The sequence below is a fragment of the Nothobranchius furzeri genome, chromosome 14 (assembly GCF_043380555.1).
Source record: "Nothobranchius furzeri strain GRZ-AD chromosome 14, NfurGRZ-RIMD1, whole genome shotgun sequence".
In the NCBI taxonomy this organism is placed as follows: domain Eukaryota; kingdom Metazoa; phylum Chordata; class Actinopteri; order Cyprinodontiformes; family Nothobranchiidae; genus Nothobranchius; species Nothobranchius furzeri.
Genome location: NC_091754.1, coordinates 18,158,209 through 18,183,157, shown reverse-complemented (window position 1 = coordinate 18,183,157; position 24,949 = coordinate 18,158,209). Strand labels below are relative to the sequence as shown.

At 40.3% G+C, this 24,949-nt stretch overlaps 1 protein-coding gene across 2 annotated transcripts in view; it reads right to left on the bottom strand.

The window, feature by feature from the left end:
• Window positions 1-23,714, bottom strand: part of myo10l3 (myosin X, like 3) — a 73,970-nt gene extending 50,256 nt beyond the window's left edge. For both annotated transcript variants that reach the window (XM_015966642.3, XM_015966643.3), the window contains exons 1-2: window positions 23,505-23,714; window positions 5,526-5,624 (exon numbers count right to left, since the gene is read on the bottom strand). In XM_015966642.3, the coding sequence (XP_015822128.1) occupies window positions 5,526-5,624; window positions 23,505-23,525 (120 nt within the window). In that variant the 5' untranslated portion in view covers window positions 23,526-23,714. The remainder of the gene's footprint in view (window positions 1-5,525; window positions 5,625-23,504) is intronic.
• Between the last annotated feature and the right edge of the window lie 1,235 nt (window positions 23,715-24,949).

Below are 24,949 nucleotides of genomic sequence, written 5' to 3'. Positions count from 1 at the left end.
ATGCACGCCCACATGATTGACCATCGAAGCACACGCAGCAAAAGACTCATTACCCCGAAATGCAGAATTGACCGCCACAGGAAATCCTTCGTACCGGTGGCAATAGGATTGTTTAACTCTTCCTCACCCTGTAGGTGATTCTCCTAATACTATTACCCAGGCTATTCTGTTCCATCCCCGACCGTGCAATATTACCCAAGAGTTCTTATTGGAAATATGTTTGCATCCCTCCATCATATGCTGCTACTACCCTTAATTCTATTGCACAATACTCTGATCATTTTCGAAAATCGCCTGCACTGATAGCTTAATTACTTATTCACCAGGATACAGTCATGTATTTTATTTGTTGAGTTATCTGAGTATTTCTCTTGCACTATCCTATTGTATACTACTGTACACTATTTTTACTGTATTTTTCGTATATCTTATATCTGTTTCACCTGTTCCTTTGTCTCTCCTACTGCTTTGAGCATGTACATGACACAACAATTTCCCTCGGGATAAATAAAGTTGTTCTTATCTTATCTTATTTTTAGTGAAACTCCCATAAACACCTGTGTTTTTAACCTCCACACCCTCATTTAGCTAAATGCTCCAGATCCACTACAGGACCTGAGTGACCAATAAAGTGTTTTACATCTGCATTTGATGAGTTTGAGGTATTTAACACACAAGGTGGATTCCTGCACATGAAAACATGCTGCTATTCATTTTTAAAGTGATGAAAATAGCTTTAAAAATCAGAAACAGCCTGCTCTAGCGTAGCTTTCTAGTGTTAACTCCGTGTGATGATGCTGGTTCAACAAGACACGTTTATATAAGAAAGTTATCAATCTTATAAAAGCAACGCATAAGTCGGATTTCTTTCTTCTTTGTTTTTGTTGTTGACGCACCCTGCAGGCTGCAGCTCTGCTGACTGCTTCTATGAACCAATATTACCCAAAAATCAAGGTTCTTGCCTAAAACAGGAAACCTAGAAGGACAGATGTTAAACAAAATAATGATATGATGAGAATTAAAATTCATTAAAATGTAGACATAATGTCAACCATGGCTGCTGAAAATTCCAACTAATCAAATTTCAAATTTTTGTGCAGTGTGTGTGTTATTTAGCACTAATGCCACGTGTTTACCCTAATCTATTTCCCATCGTCAGACCTTTGAATCTGATCATCTTAATAACGGACTGTTCACATTTCACAGAGCGACCCTCGGGGGCGGTTGAACATCCCAAACATCAGAGACGCTGAATGAGAGTTTTCAGCCCTGGACGAGGTTTCGTATTCCTCTGTTTTCCCCCATCCTGGTGTTGGTTTCATTGTGGGTTTCATTCTTTAGAGGTGGGTCACTGAACCCTCCGCTGGTAGAAAGAAAATGTAACTGAGAATGTGTTGATCCCTGATAGAGCTGAGCCTACTATGAGACAAAAGTCTTGACGGATCAAACTCCAAATGAGGGAAATATAACTAAATCTCCCAATATTATCTCACTTTTGATGAAAATACTACATAATCCACTGGGATAAAAAATACTCACAGCAACCATTCATTAGCATCAAGTGTGTGTGTGTGTGTGTGTGTGTGAGTGTGTGTGTGTGTGTGTGTGCGCGTGTGTGCGCGCGTGCGTGTGGGAGGGTAATAGAGTGATGTGATGACAGATGGAGGCTGTTTTGATGCTATTTAAAACTACATGTGATTCATGATCGATTAGTGATGTCTGTCTCAGTGCCCTGATAGACTGACTGGTCTGGTCTAAAATCACACACACACACACACACACACACACACACACCCACACACACACACACACACACACACACACACACACACACACACACGCACACACATGTACACACACATGCATGCACGCACATGAACACACGCACACACTCACTCACACCCGCACACACAATACACACGCATGCATAAACGCACACGCGCGCACACACAGGCACTTACATGCACACACACACGCACACACATTTTCCCTGTCTTATTTATCATTAAGCAGAATTTTTTAGATATTTATTTTTGATTTTCTCTCATATTTCTTTTCATTCGCTCATAATATAAACAGAAATACCCATTTCACTTTAATATCTATAAAAAAACTTTTATTATTAGCAATTAAATTTGTTTCATAAGAAAAATGATAAAATCACCAAATATGTTAACACCAAAACATTTCTAGCCCATTCTAACATTTCTATTAGTTTGATATTTTGTTACATTAAATCAAAGCAGAAATAAATGAATAAACTAGAATTATTTTAAAAAACCTGTTTTTTGTTTTATAGCTTAAACGAGTTCAGTTTGAGTTCTGTAGATAGATGATTTAATCCCTTAAACACAAACATTTTGTCCCAAAGAGGGTTACAGATCCCATCAGACGACTTACTGAACTAAACCACTGCGTCACCATAGTTTTTATGGGTTTGACTCTTTCTACGCAGATTTCCTGAACAAATTACAACTCGGTGAATGGATTTTATGTGTCAAATCTGACTGAAATTACACAAACGGAGGAGATTTAAACTTTCTCACAGCTGTGATGTTTTTACTCCTTTTGTTCCCCTTTTTTTCTGTGAAACCACACCCTGCTGCTGCTGCTGCTTTGCTGAATATTCATTTGGTGTGGGAGGAGTTTGGCTCTGACACACACACACAGGCCTTCAGGAGAAACACACACACGCACGCACACGTACACACGCACGCACGCGTACACACACACACACATTACAGGCTACTGGTTACAAACACACATCTCACTGTTTTTCTGTCTTTCTCTCTTTTAACTGACTGACTCCTTCTGTGTTACTGAGAACACATCTGCTGCAGGGGGATCCCACCCTGACTCCAGATAAATATGCAGCGAGGGAACATAAACAGTGTCAAAATAGAAAAAAAAGAAGGGTAATTTAGATTGCAAGACAAAACAAACAGAAGCATTTATATTGATGTTCATACAAATGGTGAAAACAGGGTGAAATAAACGTCTGTACGTTTGCTCATGAATGCACGTGAAAGCCCAGATAATGGCTTTATTGACCCAGGGCCATCAATGACCTACTTTAAACCACAGAGCATGTAAAAACTGTGGAAGTTTTCAGGGTTCATATAATTTTAGACTATAGATTTTATCTTTGTTCTTCTCAAAATGTCATAAAGAATTCTTTTCACATATATTTATGAAGAGTCGGAGCTGAAACTGATCAAAACTCAGTGAAATTATTAACATTAGTTCTAAAAATGGTATGCTATATTTTAGTTTGCCTAAACTCAACATCTTAAAGGGATATTCCACCCAAAAATTAAATGTTGTCTGTTGACATATTTCCCAGACATTGATGAGTGGGGAAAAAAAACAAGTTTTAACCAGCCCAGTCCTGACCCAGTGCTACTACTTTAGCTTTAGCTTAGCATAAAACTCAGTAAGTGAATGGATCCAACTAGCATTGTGAGTAAAAACATCCTTAAAATCACCCAGTAGTGATCCCACAGTAATTCTGCTTGGTGACTTAAATAATCAGACTGACTGCAAGTGAAAATAATTGGTGACATAAAGGAATCACAGGTGCAGTTTTAGGCTTGGGACAACTTTATGACACAGCACAGCTGTAAGCCTCCGCTGCAAGGTGCAAGGCAGCCCCAAAGACACCTGCTTCTATAAACATAGTTGCATACAAGGCTGGCAGCCCCCCCCCCCCCCCCCCCCCCCACACACACACACACACACAAAATGAGAAAAAGGTTCCTATTGGTCAAGTTATTCATGCATTAATGAATTGTGTCTACTCGACAAAATAGCTAAATATTAAAGATCCGAGGACGAGTCATCACAAGCAGCAGATGCTTAGTTTAAGAAACGCATCTGCAAACATGTAATAATAAGTGCACTGTTAATCCGGCTGGGTTAGGGCCTAATTTGGCGACTCACACACACATACACACATACACACATATGCACACACAAACCCCACTGTTTGTCTCTTTTTTCCAGAGATTAGACGGTGACCCGTGCTGATATAATGTGACCAGAGTGAGGATCACCTGCCAAAGTGCTTCTCTGAACTCTAAAAGATGATGTGGATTAAATTAAAGATGGCGGGATTGGAAAGAAAACTCAAGTCTAGGATCACATGAGGGTCTTGAATCTGGAGTCTGCGTCCCAGTTTTACATTCCCGTCATTCCAGCTGCAGAATCTTTGGACTTAGCCATGAAACCCAAACACGAGGCCTGATAATAAACATCCTGGGCTTAACTGTAAATGTTAAGATCTGTTATCAGAACCACTTTCTGTTCCAAAAGTGTGCCGTCATGCCAATGTTAATGTTTAAACTCACACCCAGGGTGGTGGAATTCTTTTTGAGAGAGAGAAGCACATTTTCAGTGGTCAGTCACCTCTTCTCGCTTTGCCAAACATGGTTGTCTTCTCACCAGTGGTGCCCCCAGAAGATTTTCATAGGGGGCCAGAGAAAATTTTAGGGTGGCACATCAAATTGTTTCCTGTGCTCACGCTGGACATTTTTACCCTTTAGTTGTGCATTGCAGGCTCATTCATTCTTTGTTAATAATAAAGAAACATCCAACACATTCACCTCAAATTTTAGAAAAAACATTTTTTCAGAAAAAATATTCTGACTTAAAAAAAATTATTTTACTTCAGTGTTTATTGTTTTTGAGAACATTTGCTGTCTTAACACCCCCCAAAAACTATTGATATTTATACTTCTTTTTAAAATATTCTGCAGCGACAACACATTTTGAATAATGATTTCTTTCTTTATTTATTTGTTTTAGATTTATGTCTAGAAAAGGAAGATGAATGAGTGGTTTGAGTGAACATGAACAATATTTATTAACACGAGGGAGGGCTTCTCTGAGTAGGGGTGCAGTAAGGTGGCCAATAATTTTCCAGGGGCGGACCTTGCTTCTCACTGCTTCTCACTCAAAAATGCCAGCTACAGATCACAGAAACATCATAAAATATCCAAGAAGTTCAATGAGATGAGTAAATATGTTGTTTAACTCAGTTTTCAGTGCATCAGCCTCATTTAGGTTAAATTTTTTCCACTGAGCCACCAAGAAAATCATGCAAAACTACTGTGCAGTAACATTTTGTGTGATTCATCATTTTTGATTATCCTATTTTTCACTAAAATGAGTCTTCTTTAAACTTGCGTCTTTTGCCTGTCCAGCAGGATTTCCTGCAGACACAAAGACCACTGAGCTCTGCCAAGGAGATAAGCTCAATGACTTGACTCGGTGGGACTTCATTCCTGTCATTCTTACTTCATTACAAAAGGCGTTGAACCCATCAAATGAAACATGCGGACAAACAATTAGCTCTCAACCTTTCACACAATGGGCAATTTCCCTCTCACATTATAACAAACTGAGAGGAAAGGTTTTATGTATACTACGAACTTGGGGATACTTTACATTTTAACTGAGAAAAGTGCAGAATAATTAGGCAAATGAGAGTTAGAGACAGTCTAATGAGAAAAAAAAACAAGCCTTACCTTCCCATATTCTGTAGTGAGGACCAACAATAGGTCATCAGATGAGTTGACGGTGGAGGGGAGGAGTTGCTCTTTATGTCTCAGCCAGACTCGAGCTCCCTGCAACCAAATAAAACAAAACAACTGCAGTTTCTCAATTATGGGCAATTTTTCACCATTAGTTTGACTCCAATCTAGTTTCCAGGCAGATATAATCACCTTAGTCCAGCTGAGTGTTCTCAGTCTGTGTCACTTATCTGACTTTTATTCAATAATTCAAAGTAAAGTTCTGAAAATTAAATAAGAAATAAAATATTATAATAAATAAATGTAGGTACAGAGCTTTTCATCTGGATTTCTTTACTTTTGTGTGGACTTGTGGGATTTTGCATATTCTACGGAAAGTTGCAGGTCCGTCTCAGAAGCTCAGATCAGAAACAATAACAAACACTGATAAAAACTTTATCAAAATTTTGTTGTCGTTATTTTTAATGCTCATTTGTTTTAGTCATCTTCTCCTACTTAAATGTTTGGAGTCAAAAACATCCTCTCAGACATGTTTGCTAACCCGGAGAAAACAGGAATCTGCCTCTGATTGCTCAGATGAGCTGTCACTTCCTTAAAGTGGCGGCGGTTTATTCATAGCTCAGATGAAATGACTGCAGATGAGCACAAAGCTGAATTAAAAATTTAAAAGAGCTGAATAACTTAAATTCATTCTGTTTTGCATAAAAACAGAATGAGATGGTTATTACCTGGTTTGTCCCAAATTTGTTACCAAGACCATCCTTCAACCTCTCATGTCAAAGAGATGTATTATGACTTTTCTCTTAAGTTATAATAATTCTATGATTGACACAAATCATGTTTTTGGCTTTTGAAGTTGTTTGCATGAAATCCCTCTCACACAGTCTCAGCAGTTTGATTCTTGACATTTTCAGTACCTTCCAGAAAGAGCCGTTTCAGAACTCTTGTCGCTTTAAGAAAGCAAGCTGGAGCTGGCCACGCCCACCCCTCCACAGCTCATGCTGCTATAAGCTGAGATTCTCCGATATCCGGGAGGGGCTGGAGCAGAACCACAGCTCCATCAGCATAGTTCTTTTACAATTTCCCTGTTTATGACATCACAAATGGAAACTATTTAAAAAGGATTGTTTTTGTCACATAATTCCTAAAATCAAACACTAACAGGAAATGAATGGACAGAATTTTTTCACATTTGGAGCATTTAAACAGGCAGCAAAGACCCAGATGGTAGCACAAATGGATGCAAAAGGTGAGTATTGCTTAATATTATTGTATTTTTGAACACACAAGGAAAATCCAGGAGTAAATTTGTACATTTAGCTTTATAGCAGATGACCATCTCACAATAAGCTCGTCTAAAACCCGCCATTAATCATCACAAGTACTGCCGATGAGACGGTCAGGGCAGTGTAGAGCGTAAGTGAATTGTGTACCCAACAGAGCATAAAACTGAAAAGATCAATATGCATGGATTCCACTAGGAAACCTTAGATGAGGTCACCACTTTCAGACATCAATCCTCATTAACAATTAACAACAGGCTGCCATGTCCACACACACTGTACAAATGCACCTTACATCAGGGTCAGAGGAAAGATCAAGGTGCACAAAGAGAAATTTTAGTTATAATAATGTTAAGTTCAATAAATAAACTCACTGCTCTCTGACCTTTTCTTATTTTTTACCCTTCTTCAGCTTAATTCTTGTACAAAGAGCCACTAAGTACAAGCAGCCTGTCTTAAAAGGCCCACTTCCATCATCATCATTTTATTTTCTTTCAGGCGGCTAATGGAGCAAAGCTAAATGTGGCTCTCGGGCCGCAGGGGACAACAGTGAATGGGATAAAGGGGGTCGTGTAAATTAGGAGAGTGTGAGGGGAAAGAGGAAGGGTGTGAGCAGCTGATAATGTCCCTATTGTGTAGAAAAAGACAAACATCAGAATGTATATGGAGGCATTCTGCAACATGTGGCCATGCATTAAAACAGATTTGGATTATTGTGACTTGGTTATATCAGTGAGCGACTGCTTCTGCCTGGTACCGTCTCTGCGTGAGCAGCTATTTCAGGGAAAAGCTGCTTCACGTGAGTCATGAGAGGAGATTAATAGAGTTCATGCTCAGGATTTTTAGAAAATCTGCTGCTGTTATGTAACTTGATAAACCACAAGAGGAAGGCGTTGAACTCGTATCATCTTGTAGGTTCTTGTACTCATGACCCCGATCACGAAGCTCACAAAGACAACAGAACAGGATAAACACTTGGAAACCACCGGGCTGTCTCAGGAATCTGTAACTTCCTGCTCTCCGTTCAGCATCACAATAAAAACATTTCTGTCACACAAACACGTGATGAAGTTGAAGGTTTGAAATGCTGAGCCACACTTTTAGAGCTTTAATAGTTATTTGAACAAAATCCTATTTGTCTCGTAAAGGTGAAATATCTGGAAATATGAGAAAAGAATGATCTGTCATCTTTTTGTGATGCCATGAGAGTCCCTACTGTCTCTATAAACACTCCAAATGAGAAAAAGCATCCATATATTCAGGTCTTATGTGTCAAAACCAAGCGGTTTAAAAAAAGTCCCTGTTTGTGATGTCACAAAAGAGAAAATTAGCATTGAACCCTCCTCACACCTCGAGGCAAGAGAAGCAGGTCTACTCAGCCCCTCCAAGATATCAGAGCCTTGTAGCTTATAGGGAGCTTAAGGCCCTGTCCACACGTAGCCGGGGATCTGCCAAAACGTAGATATTTTTCTACGTTTTGGCCTGTCATCCACACGAAAACTGAGTTTTTTCACACGAAAACGGATCTTTTTAAAAACTCCGGCCAAAGTGAAGATCTGCGTTTTCTCCGTTTTTGGTGTCCGCGTGTGGACAGACAAAACCGGAGTTTTAAGGTCCGCAACGTCACTTTCCGCGACAAAAAAACGCTGACATCACGTGTGCGACTTGTGTTTACACTAGCTGACAGCATGGACGCCTCAGAGCTGCGCTCGCTTAATCAATTGTCCAAGCGCTTTTTGCTTGTTTGTTTTTTGCAAGCGGAATTACTGCTCCTTGTGGAAGAACACAGACGAAGGACGAGGTTAAGAACGGGGGAAGTACTGCCCCCTACAGGTCTGGCATGTCCTTAACAACGTATTTATCCGGGTACGTGTGGACAGAGGTTATTTTTAAAACGAGGTGGTGTGGATGCAAGTTTTTGGAGGGGCGGATATTCGTTTTTAAAAAAAACCGGCTACGTGTGGACTAGGCCTAAGTCTCCTCCCTTTCTGGTCGGCTCATATGTCCCCGGAAGAACGAAAAAATGAATGCAAGTCAACGGGGCTAAAACAGCCACTTTCCAATTGGCTTTACCGTACGCCCTGAATCGCACTTATGTTGTACTTCAATTTAAATTTAAAATCATGTGTGTTTCAACCACGCCAGTACCTTATTCTGAGATTTATCAGCTTGTAAAATTTGTGAGTAGCATGACTACAAATCAGAAGTTGGTGTGTCGCATATATGACATCACCACAGAATCTCCACCCCCCTAGTGTAGCTGCTACTTACCAAATGGACAGATTTATGGTACTTCTTTCTTCCTGAAAAAAAAAGATTTAAAGTTGGCTGAACTTACGGCCATTTTCCTCTGCTCTTCTCCAGGTCTGTTTCGATGACATCACTTTGGTGATGTGCATTTGTGGTCCTGGACTAAACACTAAACCTAAAATAGCCTTTCCCCCCGTTTGAAAAAAATGGGCATTCTTGGCATCAAAACACATCTTAAAAATTCATGGACATCATATGCGAAATTTATGGCACATAACAAGCGGAATTAGAAAAAAGCGTTTCTGCATAAATTTTTTTGTTTTTCCAGGGACCCATGGTCCGGAAGTAGATGGGCATGACTTAAGCTTGGTTTATGCTTGACGCATTCACTTTCCGCTTGGTGATGCGGCTCGCGGATGGAACGCGCTTCACAACTCGCAGCGTTTATGGTTCGTGCGGCTTGTCTCTGCGGTGAGCCAATATTCTCCCAAACTGTAGGGGGCAGCATGGAGCTCTACGGCATGCATCCAACACTACACCATAGTAGAAGTAAAAATGACTGTTTACAACATGGCATTCCAGCATTTTTAACAGCGTCCTCGTCTTTTCCGACAGTGCGAGCTATTTCTCTCCAAGAATTGTTAAGAACATGTTGATCACGGTGATCTCTGAGAGCTGAATCATGCATGTCTGTATTTACGAACCTCTACCATACTAATTCTTGCCGGTCCGCCATGTTTTTCCACGTCCGACCGTCCGAGTGGTTAGAAATTTTCCTAGGTGCGCGTTGCGGAAATTTTGGGTCATGCAGAGACGCGGTGGAGGGGCGTGGTTGTTAAAATGACGCAATTTCGCTGAGCGGAGCCGTGCGGACCTCGCGGACGCGTCAAGCATAAACCAACCTTTAAGCGCCCTATAGCAGCCTGAGTGGAAGAGCAGTGGCCGTGGCCAGCTACATCTTGGTATCTTATAGTGACAGAGCCCTGAAATGGCTCATTCTGGGAGGTACTGAAAATGTCAGAATAAAATTAAGGTTGATTCATGTGTGAGTGGCTTATTGCAAACTTCTTCATAAACATGTTTTGTATTGACCATAGCATTATTATGACTTGAGAAAAAAGTCATTATATGTATCTTTATTAAAAAATAAGCCATCAGATTTTTATGCCATTATGGACACTACCTGTAGGAAATTTTGGAAAAATGTAAAATGTTTAACATCAAGACCAAACTTAATGACAGCTAGGATTTCATACGTCCACAGAGCCAACATTCAATGTGTTTGTATGTCGGCGCGTGTCTAAAGAGTGGAGTGGTAGAAGGTCGAGATGAAAGATCTCCGCAGCAGCAACAGATGGTCCAACCCAAACTCCTCCCCCGTCATCTCTCCATCCACAGAGGACTCTGTCACCAAGTCGGGACAAAAGCAGCCACCTCCAACTCAGGGTTCGGAAGTTAACCAGGCGGAAATATCCCAGACAAAAGCCAGCTGGGACACAAAGAGACACGGGTATCAGCTCGTGTTGTCCCCAAGACTTGAATTACCCACTGCTGCACAACCGACTACTCCAAACCAGAGAAACAGCCTCTCCTTGCATGATAATCATTGGAAAGTAAAGTGCACATTTGGTAATGAAGCACTGTGGCTTCTGGGTTTAATTACTGGGTGTCAGATAACTGAACTCCAAGGCTTCTTGCAACCAAATGTTTTAATAGCCCTAATAAAAACAAAAAAACTAAAGTGAACTGCTGCCAGGACGGGATTTTTTTTCCAGCTGAGGCTGGTTTCACATTCTTAATGCAGCATGTCACTGACCACGTGCAGCACTGCTGAGGGAGAATCAGCTGACAATAGTAATTTGAGCCAACAGAACAGGCCACGCGGCGACATCCCATCATGCTCTCTGACACAGAAACTACTCTGGCTCAAAGACGTGATCCCTTCGCTTGAGGCTTGAGTTTCTGCAGCATGCCTAATGACATCCAGCTTAGGGATTTTTTAAATGAATACTGCTTTAATATTTAAGGCTATGCATAGCACAAGGTGCCACCGTGGCTCTTTCTCTTTTGTCTGCTGTGTGGCACGAGTACGGGTCATATCAGGTGAGCCATGTAGGATACAAGCTGATGAACTCGACTCGGGCATGATTGAGCAATTAGTTATGATGGGATCATTTCTTGGATCATGATGTGGTTTCAGGAAAGGAAAAAATGGATCTTTAGTCCCCATCATGACTTCCTGTGATGAAGCAGTTCATCGTACATCTTCTAAAACAAGGTTTTATCTGCCTCATTTGTGACAAATCATGATATATCTTCAGTATCTGATCCAAGTGACTCCAGACTGAAACTGGGAAAGAAGAAATGATATGAGGGGCAAAATATGGAAAACAGCACGACTCTGATGCAATGAAATTCACCCAAAATACATCAAAGTAAAAATAAAACAGACAAGTGTTTCCTGACTTAAAAAGAAAGAAAAGCCAACAATGTTTAATTATTTTGCTGGAGTTTTTCTTATTATTTGCAATAAAATTTGTTCTTAATTTGTGCTTCATTTTTCCTCAAGTTTAAACTCTATTTAATCATATTTAATCCTCTGAGGCTGAAGGATGCTGCACAAACAAAACAAGGAAGGCGGAAATGACCTCTGAAAGCAGCAAACTCATTTTTGAGGGAACCAAAACGACACAATCACTGAAAATCCTTTCAAACCCAGGAGACGTAACTGCTGTGGTGTCATTTCTTTAATCTCTAAGTAATCAAACAATGGAGTAGCCATTAGCTTGACCCAACAACGAGGAGTTTGGCCCGACTGAAGGATGGTAAGAGTAGATCCTGTGAGAGCGGAATAAGGAGAAGTCTGCCAAGTAGCTGGTGAGATTAATTAAATAGATTGAATGGGACAGAAATCCGTGCAAAGGTCCCATTAAGGTTTAAGATTCAAAATCAAGCTGAGATTTTCTTCACAAAAAATACTAAAAGGTCTTTTTGCGTGCTGAATCTTCATTATTTATGAGGTTATGCTACGAATAAACCACCTGTACTTTAAAAACAAACCCAGATTGGTTTACTAAACGTGTCTTTTACAGTTCTTTGTCTCCTCTGTCCCGCCTGCCTGCTGCACGAGGCAGATTTTTTTAAAACCAGCATGAGGTAAAGGCAAGCACGGGGTGGGGCAGTGGCCGAGGGGGGACATCAGATGATTAAAGGCAACCTCTAGCATCTGCGCAGGAACACGTATGAATTAATAATGAAGAGAGCAGCTGATCAGAAATTTGCTAATGGGGGAGGAGGAGTCCCCCACAGGGGCGGGGAGTTCCCCAGACTGTGTGGGGAGGAAACTCGAGTCCCCCTGCTGTGGAGGCTATAAACACACTTAAAGGAGGACGGCCTGGAGCCTTTTTTTTTTTTGGGTTGTCGTTATGCTGGTTTGAGTCTGGTTGGATTGGAAAACTGCTTTAAACAGAAGATGAAAGAATCATTAACATAAATGTCAGCGGCTTAATTATAATCAGAAAATTACATCACAAATGGAAAAAATTATTATAAACAGAAAACCCAGAGCTGGATTTGTGTGTCTGAATCTGTGTTTGTCAATCTGCAGAAATACTCCTCGTCTGGGAGTGATGCAGGAGTCTATCGACGCACCTCCCCATCGTCATCTGATGCAGCTAATCCGCTATGTTGCTAATAAGGGTATTGAAGAGAATTTGCATAACAAATTGCATCTTTGGGAGCAGGAATGAGACAAGAGGAATCTCTTTGATTCCCTGCCACAGACTCCTGGCACAGTGTCCTGTCTAACATTATTATCTGTGGGAACAGATTCATTCCTCTGCAGTTCTGCTGCATCACACTCTTGATCTTCAACAACAGAGAGAGAGAGTAGCAGGATGGGGTGAGGAGGCCACAAACGCTGCGATTACAGAGCGTTTGATTGGATATCCAGCTTAGCGTCATGACTCGGAGTATCTCCGGAGCCACCTGGCTGCTTCTCTCTTGTCTGGCATCTACATATCAGATCCTCTCTGGGTGCTCTGATGTTTAAAGGGTCACACAGCAGGAATCCTGGAGGAATTCCAGGAATGCTGCTGAGGCAGAACTGTCAGAGATGTGAAAATTAGCCAAGATTTCATTTGAAATTTGATCTAAATGTACAAGCTGGAGGATCTTAACAAAATAAAATAATTTTGTTACAATCTGTAACAAAAAAAACCACATAAGGAATGAATAAAGGATGTCTCACTTGGTCAGACAACAAATGGGTGGGATTGTGTTTGGTAAAGAGCTTCTAACTCTTGTTTATTACGTGTGAGACGTACAATTTACACATTTCACACTTAACGTTTATACAGGAACTATCAATTCAGAACTAGTGCAATTATTGTGCAAAATAAAAACAACTCACAATGCTCAGACAAGCAATTCATCCCCAATCAGCAAAAAGAAGAGACACTTTAATAATTTACTAAATGAAAATAATAATAAAAACAAGTAGAGACGTCTACTTGTCGATATATGTGCCCAAGCACTTTTTTATTTCTGTACTGAAATACAATTGCATTTGAAAAAAGGATAAAAAAAAAACACATTAAATTTTGAAAAATTAACTATAAAATGTTAGCCTGGCAAGCCAGACTAAATAAATGTATTATTTAGTCTGGCCACGCTCCATTGACGGCTCTCGGTTGTGGGGCGGGTTCTACCGTTGTCTTTCAAATGATCTCCGCATTCCATTGGACAATGAATGTGACATACTCTTGTTTCACTCTGTTGCATCATCCCACCCACCAGGCATATAGAGTGCCCTGATTGGCCCACAAAGCGGATAAAGCTCTGTGATTTGTTCACTAAGCAGATAGAGCACTATGATTGGCCCAACATTATGGACCAATCACAGCTCTTTATGTGTTTGAAACCCCTCTAGAGAGCTGTGATTGGCTAGCCAGAGTCCTGGTAGGAGCTGCTGAGGTTCCAATGGAGCATGCCTAGACCAAACTTTGCAAAGCAAGAATTTGGTCTAGTTCACTAGGCTAATAAAATGTTGTATCTTTATCCATCGTGATAGTAAATATAACTTTTTTTTGCTTTCTGGTCCATCAGATTTAAGAAGCGTCCAGTTCACATAATATAGTGTTTCTTTTTTTATGCTAATTGTTAAATAATTTCTCCATAACTTATTTTTTATTCATGAAACCGCAGGAAGGAAGAGGTTATGAAATAATCTATGAAAGCAGAAATGTAAATGCAAGGAGTTTCAAAACGGACAGGGATGGTTCTAGGGAGGGTCCAGGGTGGGCTACTGACACCCTGACAGCATGCTTGGTCCCCCCCCTGCTGAGGGCAGAGCCGAAGCATTAATAAATACTGATTTCTTTATAATATTTATATTTCTAAACTGATTTAAAAGCTTTTGTTTTTAAAGCAACCATAACAGAACCATTTTATTAAGTTTATACTAAAATCTGGAATACTTTAAAGACCAAGTTCACTGAGTACTAATTTTTACTTTAAAAAATGTTTGGTTTCAAATGCAAGTAAAAATAGTCTTCTACCCCTAGTTCCTGTATTAACAAATATGTTTATGTTTATTTATTTGGCAGACACTTTGGTTCAAAGCGACTTACAATTTATAACCTATAGGCTGGGACGTAATTTTGGGGGGGGGGACGGGTGGGACATGTCCCCCCCACTTTTTCAAAAGGCAGTTTTGGTCCCCTGCACTTTTTTCTGTCCAAAAACAATGTTACGCTCCATTAAATGGATTTGGTTGAGCACTAGGACCGAAACGGAAACCGGTTTACTATTAGACCCGCCCAAAAGCTAATCTATTGGCTCTGCTGATACTTGCTAACGTATTATTGGCTGTTGCTGCTGTCACTCAAGTTGTAAACAGAACGTGCTCACGTTGTTTTGCTAGTTTGGAGCCGCTAGGGAACACCGGTACTGAGTCACATCGTCAACTAGACGCTGTGTAATATCAGAGCTCAGCTCAGCTTCCATTACATAACATTTGAATAAGTGTTCATTTGTGAGTCTTTGGTAGTTAGGCACAGCCAGGAGGCAGCATGTCAAGAAAACGAAAAGTGGATATAAGAGACTTCTTTCAAAGTCAAAACGTAAGTTGGAACATGTGACACCCCTGCATTAAGCTCAGACTCACCTCCTCCTTCACACACATACTCAAAACTAACTTTTACAAACTCATCTCCTCCACATAACTGACTCCTCAGACACAATTTATTCGTATTATTATAATAATTATTTTTTTTATTATTACTATTATCATCATAATTATTATTACTAGTAGTAGAAGTGTAACTTCAAAACTTTTATCATTTAACTTTATTGTAAACTTATCTATTGCAATGTATATTTTCACATTAAAAAGCTCTGAAAAATGAACAGTATCATCATCGTCAACAGATTTTTTTAAGCTTAATGTCAAAGATGTACACTTTTCATTAGATTTATCTTATTTTTTCCATTTATTTTTTGTGTGTTGAAATGCAACAACTGTTTAAACACTTTTAAGGGAAAAAACATATTTAATATGTTTTTATACACTCAAATGTTAGGGTGATGATCATGTGTAAAACATTAGTTCAGCATGTCCTCTAACACAGCAAATGAACAAACGGCCAGATCTCAGGAGGGACCGTTTATGTATAAATAATTTTTATACTTTTGAGTAGGCCTGGGAAAGTAACAAATTTTGCTGGACGATATTTTGTCCAACAAATTGTTGATGATAAACGATATTGTCAACATTATCTAGACCAAAATAACCACTAATATAATGTTAATATATCATAATAATGCAAGTACACCCTTTAAAATGCAACAAATAAACCTTCATTTAACATTGAAATGTCCAGAACCAGAACTTCTAAATGAATAAAAATAACAAACAAAAATTGAATAAAAAAGGAATCTCACTCCCTGTTAGAAAATGTTGCACCAAAAACAATAAAAAAAAGACCCAAAACAATAAATACAATGGCCTATCCATTGTCAACAGCCAAAATTGCACTTCAATAATGATAATAAATAAAAATAATAATAGAGTTGTACATTTTTTAACTTTGATATATATATAGAGGATGGAAAAATTATTGAGATGGGCACGTGACGTAAAAAAGGGGTCTTTACATAACACCCCCCACCCCAAATCCGCACAAGCCTGCTGTGTCCCCCCCACTTCTGAAATCAAAATTTCGTCCCTGCCTATAGGGCATGTTGTGATCTGTGGGGGAAACCGGAGTACCCGGAGGAAACCCACGCATGCATGGGGAGAACACGCAACTCCACGCAGAAAGGCCGTCGAACCTGCAACCTCCGTGCTGCGAGGCAACAGTGCTAACAACTGCGTCACCATGCAGTTATAGACAGAAAATAGACGGCAAAATGCTTGGATTAGAAAACTCAGTCAGATCTATATCATACTGAAAATTTGCATTCATGGACTCACCCATCTTGGCTCAAGATGGGGAAAGGCTGTTATTGATTTAGCATCCAGGAGAGAGCAGCGCACATGTCAGCTAGTAGAAGCTAACCGCTAGCATTAGCAACTCCACAGCATGGCTGAAGTCCTTCAACATCAGTGTTGTATTTTTAACAAAAGAAAGAAGAACAAGCAAAGGCAATGGAAGAGTTGTATTGCTGTTAACCAATCAGAGGTGAGTATATCATAAATATCAATGAGTAAGACTCCAAATTCTGCCGTTTTCTGCCCAACTCCTCAGAGCACCGCTTTTATTGACTGAAGATGACTCAGAGGACGTTAACTACACTACACTAGAGAACACAGCAGATTTATTGAAATAGCGCCGTGAGAAATATTTCTGCCTGAATGATGGCAAAACGTGGAACTAACATCACTGTAGAGGTTTGTAAATGTGCATTGTCATTTGAGACTAGTCGTTTTGAGCTGTTGACCTTGTAAGACCTGCTGTGTGAGCTGTACATTGTTCTATGTACGATTTAACGATTCCTATAGGGCGTAAAGCTGTATCTGATGTAGGGGAGTGGTGGCTATACGGGTGTGTGCTCTGAGATTCATCCTGAACACTCATCCTGTCTGTCAGCAATGGCTCTCAGGAGCTTCCCTGACTCCATAAAACCCTCATCACCTTCACCCCACACCCAGCCTGACCTCTGACGGGACTGGACACCGCTAAATGCATTCAGAAACATCAGAACTCTTGGATATCGTGTCTTTCTGCTGTCACAAAGCTTTAACACCTTTACTGGATTGTGTGACATTGTTTGTTGTTGTGTTTAAAGATCTATTTTCCTCTCTTTCATTCTTTCTACACTCACAAGGGAGTGGACCCCTCTTATTCCTTTGTGAAACATCCTGTTGAAGCAGAATCTCGGCTGGTTTCTAAACTCGGCGTTCAGCTCTTCTACAGCAGCAGCTGCTTCACTGTAAAGCCACAGGAGGAACTCTCCACACCCGTTAACTCCTTCCTTACATTACACCGCACATTCCTCCTTCTAAAATATACCCTGACAGAGGGGATCCCAAAATTCCCGACCTTGACCCCTTAAATTCCCGGTTGTGGCACCCTGTTCATCCATGTACTGTGAAGCTGCAACGGCAGGGCTTTAAGTTTCACGCCATCACCACTTCATCCACATGCACAGACACAGCGTCCCCATCCTACCCCCCCCCAACAGCTCGATGAGCTGTTTATGTCTGGCTCTCTACAACCGGAGCCATGGATCAGCATGCACGGTAAAAATTCAGCCACGAGAATGTGAGAAACCTGTTGTAGTCGAGCTATTTCTCCCTGTACTGTTGTCACTTCCTCCAGCTGCTGCTGAGAATCCAAGGATCTTCCAAACAGATGGACCTTGAAGTGAGGAAGACTATCAGGAAGGAAGTAAAGTTGGGATGTGATGAAGGAAGGAAGGAAGGAAGGAAAGTTTAAAAAATGGGTCCTGCTTCATTCCTGTAAATCTTCTTTAAGCTTCTCCTGGTGAAATGGTTATTGTGAGCATGATCACGTCTAATTTTTGGGATCGTATTGTTGAAGTTGTGAGCAAATTATTTCAAATTAAACAATGATTTAGGCAAAAAAAAATCCAGTTTTCAGGCAGTATAATCTGTCACAGGTGTGTTGGGGCTATTTACAAACCACCATCCAGATTATCCTTGCAACGATAACAAAGTTTGAACTTTGCAGAACTCCATAATTGCTTTCTGATTAAGATTATTGGACCTCAGCTGTGTTGTCTGGATTTGATTGAACTGTATCAGTAACCTGCCCCTCACGCAGCAAGCTCAAGGCTTTGATGACCTCCTGCTGACGCCGAGCTGTTGACTTAAACGTTATCAGCTACGTCGCTGGCATTTCAGACAAAGCTGTCTGTGTTTGTGGTTATAAATGAAAAATATTTACTCACGTATCGGGTTTTTTTAACCATTAAATAATGCAGCACAGACGCGTGCCTTCCTGTCTGTCGGCCGACGATGACGGACGAACAATCGTTACGCTGAGTTTCTCTTCAGCACGTCTGCTTTTCCACCTGGAGTGAGTGTTTGCAGAGTGTCAGGCCTGACAGAAGATGCGTGCACCAGCTTTTTGTCCAGTGTGTTGGCCTTCACCTCGTCCGCCCCCGAGACCTTCAGACATTATGACATAGTAACGAGTGTCTCCTCATTTCTGAGGTCTGGCTTAATAACAGCTAACCTGTGATTACTGCTCCCAGCCCAGATGTTAGCTTTCCCTTTTTAACATCCTGTCATTACTCACTCCAGAGTCAGCTTATTATGGGATGGAGCATGTGTGTCTGCGTTGTGATCAACGTGTGGTCAACATGCATTTGTCAAAATCTGTCAAATTATTCAGTCTGGTGATGAGATTACTGCCACAGATGCAATTTCAGGTCTAATTGTTGAGTTTACGAACAAATCAGTCACTGACCTGTGTGTGTGTGTGTGTGTGTGTGTGTGTGCGCGTGTGTGTGTGTGTATTTAGTCTTGAAACTGAAGCTAAACTAAAGTCTTGAGACATTAGGGTCGTAGTCAATGTGTTTTCAGGGGAGGTTGTAGACTGACATCAGAAAGGTGCTGGATACCCTTAAAGACCAAGTTCACTGTTTTAAACACATCTGCAGTGGTCTCTAGTGTAAATCAATGCCTCGTGAGTCAATCTCTGTGGGGAAAAAAAGTTCTGGTGCTCCTGTCTCAGGAATAATAAGTTGGCCAAAGGACTGGGAAATAGAAGGCAGAAGGATTTGAAGTCCTACTTCCTGATCTTCAGACCTCTCTGACTGGCTAGCAGCAACGCGACTCCACCAGCCCTTTTTACAAGACACATCTTGTCGGCTAATCAGCGTGATATTACCGCAACAGTGTGTCTTATAAATGCACTAAGCCGGCACGGTGTTGCACGCATTTTGCAGCATTCGTTCCACCTCGCTTGACAGTAATATTGCCGTAATGTTTTAGAAACAGCAACAGAGGGAGGTGCCGTGATGACGTGAGGAGTTAATGCCAAGCTCCGGTGGGCAAATATGTTGAAAATGAAAGTAAACACGGGAAATAAGTTTTGCTTTTTGAACAAAATCAGCTGAGACAGCAAGCTGGAGCGCTTCAGCGCTCCACTGAAGCTCAGATCATCAGAAACTGCACCGGGGCTGATGGAGACAGACACCTTTAGGAGCAACTTGTTAAAAATAACTTAACAATCATGGCTTCAATCGCAATAAAAAGCAAGTCATGTCCAAGATAAACGGAAGTCCGTGGCAACGCAAACACCGCCCCCATACTACCTTTATGCCGCCATTGCCTAATCATTTATAAAAAGGACACAAATGCGCCACATTACCACCACAATCTGACCACTTATAAGCAACCTAAGGGTCCCTGATGCCGCCACGGTGTTGCAGCAAATTCACGGCATTGTTTTGTAAAAACGGTGTCGGTACCAGATCGGCTCGAGCTCCTGCGCCCGCTGATGACGTCCCATTCTGGCAAATCCACTCGGCTTTCACACTCAAGTTTTGGAAAGACATCAGTAGTGTTGTTAATACATTCTTGTTTGTTACCACCTACATGTTTTCTTTATAATTGTAATTTGTTAATAAAACACCATATTATCTTTGATTTGTAAAGAATGTGAAACTGCATAAAACCAACAACAGACTGCCAAAAAACACAGCAGTTCTCGTTTGTGAAACCATATATGTTTGTATTAATATGGAATTAGTCTGTATATTTCCTTAGTTGTTATGTAAATACATTCATTCATTCAAAATGTTGCTTGCTGTCTTTTCAATAAAGTTCTTATATTTTATTTTATTCTATTTCATCAAAATGGAGAGCTTTTGAGGGTCACCGTTTATCAGTTGACATCTTTGCTTTTATTTTAAATTTCCTTTGAAAATTCAAACATATTTTCTCCAAAAGAGTTGATTTTTAAACTGCAAGACAAACACTAAGACTACAACCGTAAATTCTTTACTCATGACAAAAATAGCATGCGCTGATCAGTAAACACTGTAAGGCCCCCAGTGTACATCTTTGTGACCCACAGTGGGACACCTAACTTCATCTTTGGGAACCACTGCACTATATGACGTAACAGCTTGCCACACATGCAGCACCTTGACGTTGCCGCAGATCATCGACAAATTTCAGGGAAGCAAACAAGCAGATCTTGAAGTCTCTGGAGTTTATTCTGGAGTTCATTTTGCTTCAGTCGCTCTTGCTTCGTTTGGTAAAGAGAGCGTAGGATATTCCTGCTTCTAGATGGGAGCTGTGATCAGCTGTGACTAATGTATTCATAATGTGTACTTCATGTGCTCATGTCAGAACTCCATACCAAACACATGCATCCTTCATGGATTTGGAAACGCTTGTAAAAATGCTTTTAAATATTTAGTTATATGTTTATGTTTATGTATTTAGCAGACGTTTTTGTCCAAAGTGACTTACAAGAGACAATCTGCATATTGCCTTTGAGGCTAACAACAACAATAACAACAACAACTTGACATCAATCATGGGGAGTAGGGAACAAGTAGTGGACAGTAGAGAGGGGGGATGGGTGCAGGGAGGGTGCTAGTTTAGAAGATGCTCTCTAAAGAGCAGGGTCTTCAAGAGTTTCTTGAAAATTGAAAAGGAAGCCCCTGTTCTGGTAGTGCTTGGAAGGTCATTCCACATTTGTGGAACGATGCATGAGAAGAGTCTGGATTGTCCTGAGCGTGGTGTAGGCACTGCTAGCCGACGATCCTGTGATGACCGGAGCGGCCGGGCCGAGACGTAAGCCTTTGCAAGAGGATTCAGGTAGATGGGAGCCGTACCATCTCTGACTTTGTATGCTAGTGTTAGCAATTTGAATTTGATGCATGCAGCTAGCGGTAGCCATTGGAGCTCAATGAATAGAGGGGTGACGTGTGCTCTTTCTGGCTGACTGAAGACCAGACGTGCCGCTGTGTTCTGGACCATTAGAAGAGGTCTCACAGTACAGCCTGGAAGACCAGTTAGAAGGGCATCGCAGTAATCGAGGCGGGAGATAACAGTAGATTGCACCAGGAGCTGGGTGGCTTGTTGTTTTAGGTATGGTCTGATCTTTCATATGTTATACAGCGCAAAGCGGCATGAACGAGCAACAGAGGCAACTTGATCTTTAAAGGTCAGGTGTTCATCAATCACAACACCCAGATTTCGAACTGCCTTTGAAGGAGCCAGAGATAGGAAGTCATTTTGGATTGAGATAATGTGCTGTATGGATGGTTTTGCTGGGATGACAAGTAGTTCAGTTTTAGAGAGGTTGAGTTGGAGATGGTGGGATTTCATCCATTTTATCCATCCATTATATTTAGATAGTTTGCAGTAGCTTCTAGTTTCCAAAGCTCATCAATCTGATCACAGCTAATCCCAGCTTCACCAAACTGAGTTTTTTCAGATCTATCCACAGTAAACGAAACATCAGTGTTGCTAAACTTTCCACCACAGAAACCCTCTTCAATAATCGTGTTGCTTAACAACCTCAGGCTAAATCGTATGCTGTCGGCAGATTGTGAGACCCACGTTAGTAAATCGTGCCCTGGGTTTATCCTGCTGTGCTTGTTTTCACAGAGTTTAGTTTAATCTCAGTTCTGCTCCACGTCCAGAATTTCAGCTTAATTAAATCCACACTTTGAAGTGTTCAGGGGGCTGGCTTCCTTCCATTAAACCAACAGTCATTTAAAGAACCCGGACAGTTTGGTTGGTTTAGTTTTATACAGATGCAAACATCTGTAAACATCTGTTGGAGAAGATTCGTTACAGCCGAGTTTTTAACTGGTAATGTGAACTCTATGACAAAAATCATAATTTCCTATTTATTTCGTGTCCTTCAGAAATTTTAAATGGTATACTGTATATATATATAAATATGTATGTGTGAACATATTGAATTTTGTCCCTGTGACCAAAGATAAACTAATTCCCTCCACGACTAAAACCTGCATGAATGGAATCTTAAATTAAATCCCAAACAGATGGAATATAACCTACAGAACAAACTCTAAATTAAGATAATCTTAATCTTTTCAGAATATCACTCAAATAAAATCAGATTATGAGTCAGAATCCAGCTCACCTCCATCTGTTTGCAACACAAAAGCTTTATGTGAAAGAATACTGATCCACGATTTGAAATAATGACTCGGTTTAGAGCCGTAAACTGCTGATTTAGGACAAAAATCCCACAATATCTTTTTTTTCTAGTGCTTCAAGTAAAACATTTTAAACATCTATACAGAATATTATATATAATTCAATTCAATTCAAAAATACTTTATTAATCCCAGAGGGAAATTGATTAAATCCATGCAGGGACATCACTGAGGGTCAGATAAGTGTGATGCTGCCAAAAAAAAAAAAAAGATCCAGGAGGGGAATAATGGGAGGAGATTCCCAGTTTTCCCCTTGTGAGTGTGTGCCCTCCTCTGAGTCAGAGATGTATGACAAATCAGAGCTGCAGCCAGTCTTTACTGAACCTTGTCTGGGCGGAATGGTACATGACACATCTGGACAGGATGTCCGGCTACATGAAATATTAAATACGTATATGTGGTTGGATTGTTGCTGTAATATAAAGAGTGTTTTTCCTTGAATAAAATCATAATTCCACTGGAGCACATGGATTCTGGGCTGAGCGTCACACTTTACGCACATCCAAACCAGATCAAGCATTTCTACAGTGACTTAAACTGGCGTGAGAAAAATAAAAAATGTTGAATCAAATATGAAAATAAAGGTTTCTTTGAAGGCAAAAAAGAACAACCCATCTGAAATATATCCTTACAAAGACAGAAAACGCGCACAGATGGTGCGCCACTAAACAAAACAAAAGACAGTGAGGGGTCCCACCTCCATTCAGGACTAACGCTCAGCTAAAAACGGGATTGATGACGGAAGAAGCTGGAGTTAACTCACCTCTACAAAGAAAGGATCCATCTTTCAGGGCGCTTCTCGTCTCTTTGTAATCTGACCTTAAAGCACCGAGGAGGAGAGAAAGCTGTACTCCCGGTTAATTTCCATCTGCTTGGTTCAGATTTAGAAAAGTTCTTGTTCTGCCTCTTCTGCACAGATCTGCTCAGGTCAGACCCAGAGCATCCCAGTCCTTCCTCGGTCCCCCAAACCGCGTCTCCTGCGTCCCGACGTGCGTCTGTTTGCGCTGTCTGGTGGTTTCATTCAACCCGGCTCATTATGCAGGTAGGAGGAGCCTGCAGGCTGCAGACCTCCCCTTCCAGCATACGCCCTCTTTGTTTCTGCTCCACAAAGATCCTGCTGCTTTACAGGAAATGCACGTTGCTGACACTAATGTTACTGAACTCTAAATGTTTACAGAAAAAATAAGGAATGCGGCCGTTTTAATGCGAGTGTGCAAAAGGATTCAAGAAAAGCCATATATTTGCACCTCCTTAAAAATCTAACAGTTTTGTTTATTAAGAATCTTAATTATTAATATTATTATAATATTTTATGCATTTAGGGTTATTAATTTCTTTGTAAGCAGAGGGAGTGCAGGACAAACGTCCACTCCGTGAAGTCAATTATGTAATAATAAAAACTAAAACGAGCTATTTTATTTTCTATGTATTTTAGAATAGAATAGAAGACCTCTTTATTGTACCTCAGTGGGGAAATTTTGGTGCAGCAGCAATTAGTTACACAGGAGCAAAACAGGTGAGTAAAGAACAAAGAGTACTTCAGCAAAATACATAAAAAAAGAAGAAATACTTAAAATACATAAAAATATTAAAATTTTCATAACAAATTTATAATCACAATACAAAAATACGTGTAGAAATGTTTTTATACAAATTTAACTCAACATGTTTATTTGGTAATTTGCAGTGTTTTTTATGTTTACTCTAATGTACTATACTATACTATACTATACTATACTATGAGTTTCAGCTTTATATGTGGACTATGGAACACGAACAGCAAAGCGATTTCTAGTGTGTGGGGGTTGTAGTTGCAAAAATAGAACAAATAAATAAAGAAATATTCGATTTTTTCATTAAAATTTAGCTCTTAAAGAAAATACTGCACCCTCATTCACCTCTAAATGCCCTGTGGAGGTATTTTTTACTTAAAAAAATATAGCTTTTTATTAAATTGTTCCATATTCGACCTTTAAGTTTTTTAAACAAAAATAAGTGAATAAATCCACATTAATAGAACCATGCATGCAGGTGAAGTAATATAATAAGTGTATATTGTAAAAAATGCCACATTCTGTATGATGGAGTCTGTTGAAAAACCTGATGACAGAAATGAAACCAGTATGCATCACACACAATAAAACCAGTTTATAATGGAAGGTCAGGCTCCGATGCCCCCTGCCCCCCATGGAGAGACCTCAGGCAAAG